This window comes from Pelophylax lessonae (genome assembly GCF_965119305.1).
Source record: "Pelophylax lessonae genome assembly, chromosome: 4".
Lineage (NCBI taxonomy): Eukaryota > Metazoa > Chordata > Amphibia > Anura > Ranidae > Pelophylax > Pelophylax lessonae.
The window spans coordinates 604,311,684-604,325,687 of NC_138771.1; the positions used below are offsets into that span (position 1 = coordinate 604,311,684).

General features: G+C 44.4%; 1 protein-coding gene across 2 annotated transcripts in view; it reads left to right on the top strand.

Annotated features, from left to right (window-relative positions):
* Window positions 1–14,004, top strand: part of RGL3 (ral guanine nucleotide dissociation stimulator like 3) — a 180,028-nt gene that overhangs the window by 16,276 nt on the left and 149,748 nt on the right. For both annotated transcript variants that reach the window (XM_082254292.1, XM_082254291.1), the window contains exon 2: window positions 5,113–5,240. In XM_082254292.1, the coding sequence (XP_082110418.1) occupies window positions 5,121–5,240 (120 nt within the window). In that variant the 5' untranslated portion in view covers window positions 5,113–5,120. The remainder of the gene's footprint in view (window positions 1–5,112; window positions 5,241–14,004) is intronic.

A 14,004-nucleotide genomic window follows, 5' to 3' on the forward strand; every position in this document is an offset into this window, starting at 1 on the left:
AATCCCACCCACCCCGTTGTTATCCAACCCACTTAACTTTAGTACTACTTTAGTGGAAAAGCAAACCTATACCGTACCGTACCGAACCGTTCCAACACCATACCATGCGGTACCAGCAGTGGAAAAGCAAACCGGGCAAGCAGGGCCGAGTAGAGCCGAGCCGGTACGAGCCGGTACTTGCAGTGGAAAAGTGCCATTAGAGCGGTAATAAACCCAAAACCAAAGATGTAATATGCTGCAGCTTCCCAATCATTAGATGTGGTTTAATGTGGCTCCATTAGTTTTCTTTTTTTAGGCTTTTTTTCTCCCATCTGTTTTCACTTGCTGATTTGGTCGGTAACACACCTCCTGTATTAGAGCACCCCCCCACACTCTGGACGAAGGAGCACAGGGGGCACGTTTGAAAAGCAGCACTGTCAGTAAAAGGCACACGTGTCAAACACAAGGCCCCGGGGTCGAATTTGGCCCTCCAGGCCATTTAATGTGGCCCCCACACCTCTCCTGCAGCTGTGGCAACCCCTTCATTGTTGCCCCCTCCTTGTCTCAGCAGTCAGCCGCAGAGAGGAGGACGGAATTCCTCCATCAGATCCTTCACTTCTCCATGCAGCTGCAGAGAGGCTCGTATCTACCCCCCTTCCCCATGTCAGCAGTCCGCAACAGAGAGGAAGACATAACTCCTCCTACAGATCCTGCGCCTCTCTGTGCAGCCACAGCCCCCCCCCCCCCACTCCACTTACCCTGGTCTCAGCATTCAGTAGACTCCAGCCCTCCTCTGGTCCTCCTCCTAGACCCTGCACTTTCTGATTCCCAGCTCTGCCCTCAGCTTCTTCCCAGCAGCAGCACAAGGTAGGGGGGTGCACTGTAATGTAAGGGAGGGTGAGGGACTCTTGATTTCTGATGGTGGGGGGGTGCTCTTGACTAGTGATCGACCGATATAGTTTTTTTAATGCCGATACTGATACCTATATTTTGGTCATCGGATATCGGTATTGGCCGATATTTTCGGACATGTAAAAAACATTTTTTTTTAATTTTTTATTTTTCCCAGGTACTCCTTGTGGAGGGATCTGGGGGTCTAAAAGAACCCAAACCCCTCCTCGGGACTGAAAAGCATTCAAAACGCCAAGTTTGACTGTTTTGAATGCTGTCAGTTTTTTTAATTTGGCGCCGAGTACCCGGAAGTGATGTCATGAGATCACTTCCGGGTTTTTACATGGAGACCCGATCAGAGCCGAATGTGGCTTTGATCGGGTCTTCTCTTCGGCGGCCATGCAGGAAGGATGCCTGGGTCTCCCGGTGTGATGAGAGACCCGGGCGGGCCGGCGGGAGGGGGGGGGCGTCCCCTCCCGCTCCTTGTAATGACAGCCGAGCGGCTTCTCAGCCACATCGGTTGTCATTACAAGACAGCCGACCGTCGGCTATGGACGCCGGTACCGGGGTGATGCCTCTAGCTGCACTAGACTAGTGTACAAACACTTTCCTGAATTATCGGCAATATCGGTAACCTCCGGAGCCAATTCCGATATATCGGGGAAAGTGCATATCGGCCCCCGATATATTGGTGGTGCCGATAATCAGTCGATCCCTACTCTTGACATCTGATGTAAGGGGGATGGGGTGCTCTGGACATCTAGTCTTACAGATACAACTGGCCCTTTAAGGGCAACCATAATGCTGATTCGGCCCATGATGATTTTGAGTTTGCCACCCCTGGTCTAAGGGTAGGGCAGTGTTTAGAAGTACTTGTAGATTTAGATACAGTAACAAACTGAATTCAAACCCCAGCTCACACTTTATAATCAGTTACAGGAAACTTTTTTTTTCTTTTGGGATAAAGGTTTTACATAAAGAAATAAAAGCTGATTGTTTTAACACCTTGGCGTAGAGCGCACGCAAAAATGCATCCTTGATGTGCCATGGTGCCGAGTGGCTGCATATTTGCGTGCAATATTGAAAAAACAGCTGTGCTGAGAGCGCGCACCCTGTGTGCTCCCGCCACAGTTACCGGTGGCTAACTGAAAGCTCCCAATCACAGCAATCAGGAGCTTTCCGATCATGTGACCGCTGTGACAGCAGATCACGGTGGTCACATGATCATAAACCCCACCATCTTAAACCCCCTCCCGACATCTTAAACCCCCTAAAGAGCCAGGAGGCACTGGCGCCAAGGGGTTACGCACCCGAGTCAGTAGTAAATGTTTGTCCCATCCCTGTAACTGCAAGAGAGCTTGTTCTTTTAAAAAACAAACTTACTGGCAAAAAGCATTTTTCAACTTGGATCCAGACACAGAAACCAGTCCATGGGCTTGTTTTTTTTCTAGGGTAAACAACTTGGATAGGAATTAGGGGCTATGGGAAGCCCAACTCGACTTGGTAGAACAGCCTGAGGACAAACTTCCTTCACTATGTACATGAACTGCAGATCCTGGATTGTACTCCATTCGGAGTGATATCAATATCAGTGATTCAATAACAAAGTTCCTCTTTTGAGGAGCTCTATGTCCCCTTAGTGAAATATAGAAAAGTCCTAACACCTCCAGGAGCTCTTCGTCCCCTAAGTGAAATATAGAAAAGTCCCAACACTTACAGGAGCTCTATGCCCCCTTAGTGAAAATCGAAAAGTCCCAACACTTATAGGAGCTCTATGTCCCCTTAGTGAAAATAGAAAAGTCCCAACACTTATAGGAGCTCTATGCCCCCTTAGTGAAATATACAAAAGTCCCAACACTTACAGGAGCTCTATGTCCCCTTGGTGAAATATAGAAAAGTCCCAACACTTACAGGAGCTCTATGTCCCCCTTAGTGAAAATAGAAAAGTCCCAACACTTATAGGAGCTCTATGTCCCCTTGGTGAAATATAGAAAAGTCCCAACACTTACAGGAGCTCTATGTCCCCTTGGTGAAATATAGAAAAGTCCCAACACTTACAGGAGCTCTATGTCCCCCTTAGTGAAAATAGAAAAGTCCCAACACTTATAGGAGCTCTATGTCCCCTTAGTGAAAATAGAAAAGTCCCAACACTTATAGGAGCTCTATGTCCCCTTAGTGAAAATAGAAAAGTCCCAACACTTATAGGAGCTCTATGTCACCTTAGTGAAAATAGAAAAGTCCCAACACTTATAGGAGCTCTATGTCCCCTTAGTGAAAATAGAAAAGTCCCAACACTTATAGGAGCTCTATGTCCCCTTAGTGAAAATAGAAAAGTCCCAACACTTAAAGGAGCTCTATGTCCCCTTGGTGAAAATAGAAAAGTCCCAACACTTATAGGAGCTCTATGTCCCCTTAGTGAAAATAGAAAAGTCCCAACACTTATAGGAGCTCTATGTCCCCTTAGTGAAAATAGAAAAGTCCCAACACTTATAGGAGCTCTATGTTCCCTTAGTGAAAATAGAAAAGTCCCAACACTTATAGGAGCTCTATGTCCCCTTAGTGAAATATAGAAAAGTCCTAATACTTACAGGAGCTCTATGTCCCCTTGGTGAAACCAGCAAAGTATCCACTGTATGCAGGAGCACTGTGCCCCCTTAGTAGAATCTCTATGAATTTACGAGGCCATCTGCTCCCAGAACAAGGTATTGGGAAATAACTGGTTGGCACTGTTCCAGAAATGCTTGCTGCATAATGCATCTGGCAGCTTTAACCCTTTTTGGCCCTGGGGGTGTAGAGGTACCCACACTGTCCCTGGAAATCCTGCTGCTTCAGAAGAGACTACTGTTCAGGTCTCCTGCTGTCCTGGTCCTCCCATACAAACAAGGGCGTCTCCTAGCAGAGACTGTGGGGTAGTGGATATCCCTCTGTCTTTCTTCCTAAGCTCCCAGTCTGGAGGCAGAGCCCCACTCAACCCCAGGGTCCCCCCCCCCCCCAGGCTAAACGACACTGCTTCCTCACGCCATCTTCCACCTGACTTCTTTGCTGACAAGGCTCCACCACATTTATTGGCTGACCCAGTCACCCTACAAGTCATCCTGCCTGGGGATTGTCCAGATTTCCATAACTATGCAGACAATGACCTCCTAGCCACCACCCACTAGCTTCTAGAAACTTGTCCAAGCTTTCAAAACCAGGAGGAAATACTAGAAGCCTAACCAACAGAGCCCTCCAGCTGGACTTACAGCAACCCCGGCCAATTACCCAGACTCATCCAGGCTACAGTTAGGCAGAATAAAATGTCCTACTCTAGACTTCACACTGAGGGTGCTACAGGTATTTATATTACAATTTATATTTATTTATTTTTTTATACTAGTAATGGCGGTGATCAGCAACTTATAGTGGGACTGTGGCGTCCAATCTGACACTAACTGACACTGGGTGGGAACCAGTGGCAATAATACAGTGATAAATGATAATACTATACACTGTCACTGTACTAATAACACTGGCTGGGAAGGGGTTAACATCACGGGGTAATCAAGGGGTTAAGTGTGTGCAAAACAAGTGTTAATTATGTGCTGCTTTTTAATAAAAAAGATTGTTCCCTCTGCACAGAGCCCTCTATTGTTTGAATCATTGGCTGGGACCAGATGTCAAAATCCCGCTGTGTTTAATGACAGCTGGAGTTGGCAGGGAGGAAGGGGGGCTCACGTGCACCCTGTACCCGGAAGTGGCCAGCAACGTACAGGTACTGTATGTCATTGTGCCTGTAGGAGCCACCCATCCGCGGTACAATGCAGGCAGGTGGTCCTAAAGTGGAATAATACCCTTTAAAGGAGAAAACGCAATTTGAGAGTTTCCTAGCTTTCACCGCTTCAAAGCAATAAGGTGCAACAAATTATTCCGATGGGCCATCTGATAAGTGATTTGTGACTTCTCATACTCTTTCACCTACTTTATGTGTAAAAATTTCAGCTTGAGCTACTGAGTTCTACAAACATCCAGGAAGTAAGGAAAAACTGGAAATAATTTCAATAGTCTAAAGTGCCATCTGCAGGCTGGATTAAAAAATACCTAATACGCACATAAAAGTTTTTCATAGTTACCAGACTTAAAAAAGGAAAAAATAGTTTTTCAAATGATATTTTTTTAGTCCTCCTCATAAAAAGTAAAGAAAAAAAATGAAGCCACCCTGTTCTGCTTTTCTTACAACCATATCCATTACTTAATGTTTTCCAGGGGCTGCTATGTTTGGGGACCCTGGCTCACGCAGTAGCCTGTCTTTGGATCTTGATATGAGTTGGGGCATTGTCCTACAAGCCTATCGCTGCCTGACAATAGACGGAGAGGATGATACCAGGCATAGGGTGAGTAACAATCTCCCTGATGAGATTTTTTAACCATCCAGAGACTTCCATGATTATTTTGGTCTTTCATTCAACTATGTCAGGGATCTCCAAACTTTGTAGACAAAGGACCAGTTTATTGTCCCGGGGAGCTGATGATCAGTGGGTGCAAATAAATTACATTGCACCTGAGGTCAGTAGGAATAGTGCCCCAAGATTGGTGTCAGTGGGAGTAATAGTCCCCCATCACTGGTTTCAGTGGGAAGAATAGTGTCTCATCACTGGTTTCAGTGGGAGGAATAGTACCCCATCACTGGTATCAGTGGGGGAATAGTGCTCCATCATTGGTATCAGTGGGAGGAATAGTGCCCAATCATTGGTATCAGTGAGAGGAATAGTGCCCCATTGTTGGTGTCAGAAGAACAAATTATGCCCCACTATTGGTGTCAGTGTGAGAAACAGTGGTTTGTATTAGTAGGAGGATTTTTAATGCCCTAGTGGCTGGATAAAGGCTAGCAAAGGCCACATACGGCTCACAGGCTGCAGTTTGGAGACCATAGCTCTAAATGACTAGATGCTCACTTTCTCTTCATTTGTGCAATGTACTATTGTATTGTTTAATTGTCTTATTTTTATTGACATTTTATGTAATTTTATGCATTGTGGGTTAGTCTGTTTGATTATATATTATATTTAAAAAATAAATTGGTGCTTTATTCATGGTTGGTGCTAAATATATTTTTTTATATCTGGGTCTAGACTTGTTTTCCTATTGTTGGCCAAAATATAGGCTACTAGGCTAATACATTTTAGCAGGGCTTTTTGTAAGCAGGAATGCAGTTCCAACACCTGAACTGAATGTATGTAATGACAAGGGGTGCTGGGGTTTGTTGAAGGGCCTATTGATGCAGTCTGCTGGGGAATGTATTGTTGCTGGAGGCTATCTATTTTTTCAGTGGAAGGAGATCTATTGTTGCTGGGGAGGTCTTCTGCTGCTCGTGGGGGATTCATTGTTGCTGGGGTGGGTCTTATGTTGCTGGTGGGGGGGGACAGTTGTTGCTTGGAGGCATTTACTGTTGAGGGAGGGGTCTTTGTTGCTGGCTGCTGGGGAATCTATTGTTGCTGGAGGGGATCTATTTTTGCAGGGGGTTAAATTGTTGTTGTTGGGGAGGTCTAATGTTATTGGTGAGTGATCTATTGTTGCTGGGGTGGGTCTTATGTTGCAGGGGGTCAATTGTTGCTGGGAGGGATCTACTGTTGAGAGAGTGGTCTAATGTTGCTGTCTGCTGGATGGTCTATTGATGCTGGCTTTTGGGAGTTCATTGTTGCTGGGGTGGATCTATTGTTGCTGGGGTGTCCATTGTTGCTGGATCTATTTTACTGCCTTTCTTGTTATCATGAACAAATTTCATACAAAATACTTAGCACCACAAAATGAAACTTGGTTCTGTATTCTCTAAAAGGGGTGGTACTGGGAAGTGGGTAAGGGGTGAAACCAAGGAACGGTGCTCGGAGGTGGGTAGGGGGTGGAGTCAATGGGTGACTCAGAAGGTGGAGTTTCTGCACCTATTCTCTGAGAAAAAAAGCCCTGCATTTGAGGGATAAATACAGTATGCATTCCATAGATTAGTTAATTGATAGTTACTGTATCAGCCAGTTGCGTTTGTGTTTGGGGTAACAGTTATAAAATGCATTTATGTGCTAGGATATTGATACATTTTGGAGTTACAACAAAGTTTGGAATCTTGATAGAGTTTGTTTGGTGCAACAATATTTTTGGATTCTTGATAATGTCTTAAGTTGGGCCATTGCCAGCACTTCATGGCGCATTACCCAATATGTAGTAATAGACATGGGTGGTGAGTCGGAAGGTGATAAACAAGATCTTTAACAGATTTTTTAGTATGGTGATTTCCAAAACCTGCAGAAGCTTCTTATTCCTCCGGCAGAGTGTTCAAAACTTTGCTATTTGGATACTAGTATAAAGGTTAAAGTAGAACTATAGTCATTTTTTTTTTACATTTTGGATAGAGCCCTAACCCCTGTTAGATTTTTTTTTTTTCGCCATCTGTGTCCCATTGCTGAGATTTGCCATCACTTGGGCACTGATAGGCAGCACTGATGGGCACTGATATGTGGCACTGATAGGCAGCACTGATATGCAGCATTGGTGGGCACTGATAGGCGGCACTGATGGGCACTGATAGGCAGCATTGATGGGCACTGATAGGTGGCACTGATGGGCGGCACTGATGGGCAGCAATGATGGGCACTTATAGGCAGCACTGGTGGGCAATAATGGGCACTGGTGGGCAGCACTGATGGGGAGGGCACTGGAGGCCTCCCTGAGCCCTGATTGCCATCCCTGGTGGCCATGGTGGGCATCCCTGGGGTCATGGATGGGCATCCCTGGTGGTTCTAGTGGCAACCCCCCCAAGGGTCTGCACTGGTAATCAATGCTCTGATTACCAGCACAGACCCCCCCCCCCCTGTCAGGAGAGCCGCAGATTGGCTCTCCTCTACTCGTGCCTGTCAGGCACGAACTGAGGAAAGCCGATCAACAGCTCTTCCTATTTACTATGTGACCAGCTGTGATTGGAAACAGCTGGACACATGCTAAAGAGCCTACGTCAGTAGGCTCTTTACCGAAATCGGAGATGCGGTGTGTCAGAGTGACACGCCGCATCACCGATCGCTGCTCTGCGTGCCCCCGTCCCCCGTCATATGACGTCCTGTCAGGATGATGTAACCACCTTCCTGCCGTCATTTGCCTGTAAGGTAGGCGGAAAGTGGTTAAAGGGGGGCACAGACAGCAATAAATACTGATAGGAGTTCTAATCCATCTCCGCTCCATCCAAAACGAAAAAAAAAAGTTTGCCTTTAGGTATACTTTAAGATATTTAGGAAGCTGGTGTAATGTCACAGGGCACAAGAGACCAAGAAATGTGATGGGCTTGGTAGATGATGACTCTGATGGTTGAGTTACTAAAGGCAAATAGACTGGGCACTTTGCTAAGTGCAGTTGAACTCTGCAAGTGCAGTTGCTTCAGAGCTTAGTAAATGATCACGTGCAAGAAAAAATAAAAAATAAAATAGCATCTTTGCTCGCACATGATTAGATGATGGAAGTCAGGAGAGCTTCTGCTCATTTACTAAGCTCTGGAGCAACTGCTCTTGCAGAGTACAACTGCACTTTGCAAAGTGTACAGTCTATTTTCCTTTAGTAAATAAACCCCAATGTGATGAAACAGGAGACTGGCACAAAGCAACAAGACAGGAGACTGGTACACAGTAACATAACAGGATATAGAGCCCCCCTTATGGCGGGGTATTAGGCCAGTTCCATTCCATTTGGTCTACTGTTAAACAATTCCTGTGAAGAAAGGTCTGAAAGCCCAATTCCAGCTCTCCGGCTTTACTCTCCGTGGCCTATGGGAAATGTCAAGAAATAGATACTTTACTTACTTACGAGAGTCCTATAGATCTAATGGTTGAAGGCCAGTTCCATTGGGGGTTGAGCTGAACACCTGGACCCAAAAGCCACTAGGGTTGTGAGTTGCAGGTTGCGTGGTCTTGCCAGGGAACTCATATCACCCCTACCAAGTCAGCTAACACAACTTCACAAGGTCGCCACCTGTTTCCTGAACAGAACTAGTTCATACTACCTTAGGTATTGACGGTATGGTTATATTTTCTGCAAGAATAGGAGACCAGTCCAGCATGTTGATCCTCACCAAGCCCAACTTTGGTTTTCTCATTCTGACACTTTTCACCTGATACATCAAATGATATGGCAGTATAAAATTGGCCAGCAGTAGGACATTTATAATGAGGGAGAATTTGTTGATGTAACTAGAAGAAAATAAGTACAGGCAAGTGTTTTATTACATGTATTAAAAGACCACAGATGACACAGTAGTGTAAAATTGTCCAGCAGCAGGACAATTTTAAACAATTAACCACTTCCGCACTGCTCACTAGAGCACTACTGCGGCAAAGTGGCTCGGTAACGTCTGGCGACGTAGACCTACGTCACCAGACATTCCCCTTTCTCGACGGCGCGTGCGCGCGCCGCCACCGGAGGCTCGCTCCCGCTGTATTCAGTCAGCGGGAGTTGGGCCAGGGGAGGAGCAGCGGCGATCGCCGCTGCTCTTCCCCGATCGTCGGGAAATCGAGTGTGGAGATCCGCCCGCTTGTGTAAACAAAGCGGGCGGATCTTCTAAGTGACAGACAGTGACAGATTGCAGGGTTCAGCATAGCTGAACATGCGATCTGTCCTTGTGTCACTCAGTCACCTCCCCCCACACACGTCAGTAAGCACCAGGCAAACATTAACCCCTCCCTCTCCAATAAAATGAACCCCTTCCCTGCCAGTGTCATTTTTACAGAGTTGTATAAAGTACTCGAAACCCATACTTGAGTAAAAGTACAAGTGCTCGATCAAAAAGTGACTTGAGTAGAGGTGGAAGTGCCCGATCAAAAAGTGACTTGAGTAGAAGTACTAAAGTATTCAACATTTTTAGTTTTTTTTTTTAATTTTGCTACTCAAGTACTGAAAGTAAAAGTACCAGTAGTTTTGAAAAAAAATTGCTACTCAAGTACTGAAAGTAAAAGTACAAGTACTGTGTTATGTAGTTATTAAAGAAAGAAGTCAAAAGTTTGAACATCATATTGTTTCTTATTATTTCAAATGCAGCTTTTATTTATACATAGAGTAGCTTTTATTTTCGTATGCGCTGATAATACACATGTTTTGAGCTTCATGAAACCTGCCATCTACTGTTCTGGCAGTGGTAATTTTTATAATTGTAACGAGTAACTATGCAGCACAAAAAAAAAAAAATATCGGAGTAGAAGTATTGAAATCATCGAAAAAATGTAGTGAAGTAAAAGTGGAAGTAGGAGAAAAAAATTCTACTCTAGGAAAGTACAGATACCGCCTTTCCGTACTTAAGTACAGTAGTGAAGTAGTTCTACTTAGTTACTATACATCTCTGCATTTTTACAGTAACAGTGCATATGTATAGCACTGATTACTGTAGTAATGTCACTGGTACCCCCAAAAGTGTCAAAAATGTCAGTCAAGGGTCCGATCTGTCCGCCGCAATGTCGCAGTCCCGCAAAAAAAATTGCAGATCGCCGCCATTACTCGTTAAAAAAAAACACCAAAAATGACAGAAATCTTTCCCTTAGTTATTAAACGCAATAACTTTTGCGCAAACCAATCAAAATACGCTTATTGCGATTTTTTTTTTACCAAAAATATGTAGCAGAAAACAAATTGGCCTAAAATGATAAAAAATTTAGATTTTTACATTTTTTTGGGGGGAATTTCATATAAAAAAATGTGAAAAATATTGTTATTTTTTCCAAATTGTCGCTCTTTTTTTGTTTATAGCGCAAAAATTAAAAATCGCACAGGTGATCAAATACCACCAAAAGAAAGCTCTATTTGTGGGGAAAAAAAGGACGTAAATTTTGTTTGGGTACGGCGTTGCATGACCGCGCAATTGTCAGTTAAAGTCGCACAGTGCCGAATCGCAAAAAGTGGCCCAGACGTAAGACAGCAAAATCCTCCGGTGGTAAAGTGGTTAAGGGATAATAGACCGAAATGATGTATCACCCTCCTAGATACAGTAGGTGCTAGAGAGAGTATCGTTTTGGATCCTTTCTGCTTATGAGAAAGATTGCCAGGTAAATCTATATTGTTCTCTACCTACCAGAGAACAAGATCTGCTACTAAGGTCTTCTTATTGTGCTCAGGTGCAGCTCAGTTTGCCTGAAGTGTTTCACACTGGTCCATTAGGGAGGCATATTGGACAGCGGGAGGAAACCTGACAAATGCCCTGGCGATTTGCAGAGGAAAGTGCCTCTGTGCATGCTGGGATACTGTATAAATGCCAAGGGCACATGTGCTCGGGGTCCTTCAGCTGGAGAGCGGGGTCCTGGAGGGACCCCTCTGTAGAAGTTGCCATGCGGCCCCAGGTGGTCGACCTGAGGGCCTAAAGAGTCAGAGAGAAGTTGAACCTGGAGGTCCTGCAGAGCTGACTGGAAGGGAGACATTGGGAAGGATTTGATTCTGGATATAGTGAGTACAGATCGGTGTCACGGGGCCTATCCTGAGGGGTCCATCCCTTCAGCTAGAAGAGTCATTGGATGGGTCTCAGTCAAGGGGATGCTAGAGAGCGTCCTGAAGATAAAGTAGTTGCATCAAGTCTTCTGCTAAAGAGAGCAGGAGGACTTACGTAACCCCTTCCATACAAGTGGCAGTATGGTTAAAGCAGTGTGACTTCTTCCACAGGTAATCTGGTGAGGCCAAGTGAGAGTTGTCCTTATCTACTGTAAATAGTTCAGTTGGAGTATCCCACTATTCCCTTCTCCCATCCAAGTTCCACAATAAATACAAAACCAAAACCCCTGGACTGTTTGTTGAGTGGTGAGCAACTGGGAGTAAGGAAGTGACTCTCAGCAGGTAAACAGAGGAGCCCCGAGAAGTCATCACACAGCAAGCCCTACCGGGACAGTGCTACACTGTATATACTCAACTTTTATTTTATCACTTGAGATTGGGGGGGAGGGAGATCGAATGTCAGTGATATAAAGTAAGATAGTGTAGGTGTTAAGCTTAACCACTTCAATACTGGGCCCTTACTTCTTTCCTGCCCAGGCCAATTTTCAGCTTTCAAAGCTGTCCCACTTTGAATGACAATTGCGAGTTGTACCCATATGAAATTTTTATCATTTTTTTTTGTGTGACAGATAGAGCTTTCTCTTGGTGGTATTTATTCACCACAGGGCTTTTTCTTTTTTGCTAAAAAAAAAAAAAAAAAAGAAAAAAAGAATGAAAATTGCAGAATTTATCTTTTCTTAGTTTGTTCTAAAATTTTGCAAATAAGTAATTTTTCTTCTTCATTGATGTGCCCTGATGAGGTTGCACTGATGAGGCTTTACTGTTGTACACTAATGGGCACTGATGAAGCTGCACTAATGGGCACTAGTGAGACTGCACTGATGGGCACTGATGAGGCTGCACTGATGATCACTGATGAGGCTGCACTGATGGGCACTGATGAGGCTGCACTGATGTGTCCTGATGAAGTTGCACTGATGAGGCTGTATTGTTATACACTAATGGGCACTAGCGAGACTGCACTGATGGGCACTAGTGAGACTGCACTGATGGGCACTGATGAGATTGCACTGATGGGCACTGATGAGGTTGCACTGATGGGTACTGGTTGATTCTGAACTGATGTGCACTGATGAAGTGGCACTGATGGGCAGTGAAAAGCTGCACTAATGGGCACTGATGAGAATGCACTGATAGGCAGCAATGATGGGCACTGATAAGCTGCACTAATAGGCATTGATAAGCGCCACTAATTGGCACTGATTGGTACTGATGGGACTGCACTGATGATCAGTGCCTTGTTTATTCTGATTATCAGTGTACATGTGTCCTGTCAGCCTTGCCAGTTATCAGCTCTCTTTTCTGAGAAGCCACATGCTGAGTTGCATAGGAAGCTAGCAAAGTGGGCACAGAAACTGAGCTAAGATGGCAATTAGCAACAGAAAGGAGTAGCAATGCTGGTATGTGATATAGGTCATTTGACCAGTTCTAGGACAACATACCGAGGAATTACTGTATTTTTTCACAATAATTACAGGGTTTATTATTTTAAAATATGATACCATGACCCACGAATGTACTTTATGACACCCACACAAAAAATGTATGGGTTTTAAATTGTTCACTACAGCGTGCTAGCTATTTAAATGTGTCAATATGATTACAGTATGTAGGACACATGTAGTATTATAAGTGCTGACTATACTGTGTTCACTTTAGGCAGGTTTTACATTCTTATACAGGTCTATGGAAAGCAAATCTAGTTTGAGGGAAGGCAAATGCAGGTCAGAAGGATGTCAGATGCAGGTCATGTGCACCTGGTAATTATTTAAACAATCACAGCAGCTTTCCAGACTGACCCTCACACAAGCCCAAAGCCCGTCAACACAGGTCCTAACCCAGCCCCTGAGTGTCCTATTACCCCTGTAATATCTTATTACAGTAACCCAGCTCCTGAGTGTCTTATTATCCCTGTAATATCTTATTACAGTAACCCAGCTCCTGAGTGTCTTATCACCCCTGTAATATCTTATTACAGTAACCCGGCTCCTGAGTGTCCTATTACTCCTGTATTATCTTACTACAGTAACCCGGCTCCTGAGTGTCTTATTACCCCTGTAATATCTTATTACAGTAACCCGGCTCCTGAGTGTCCTATTACTCCTGTATTATCTTATTACAGTAACCCGGCTCCTGAGTGTCCTATTACCCCTGTAATATCTTATTACAGTAACCCAGCTCCTGAGTGTCTTATTACCCCTGTAATATCTTATTACAGTAACCCAGCTCCTGAGTGTCTTATTACCCCTGTAATATCTTATTACAGTAACCCGGCTCCTGAGTGTCCTATTACTCCTGTATTATCTTATTACAGTAACCCGGCTCCTGAGTGTCCTATTACCCCTGTAATATCTTATTACAGTAACCCAGCTCCTGAGTGTCTTATTACCCCTGTAATATCTTATTACAGTAACCCAGCTCCTGAGTGTCCTATTACCCCTGTAATATCTTATTACAATAACCCAGCTCCTGACTATCTTATTACCCCTGTAATATCTTATTACAGTAACCCAGCTCCTGAGTGTCTTATTACCCCTGTAATATCTTATTACAGTAACCCAGCTCCTGAGTGTCCTATTACCCCTGTAATATCTT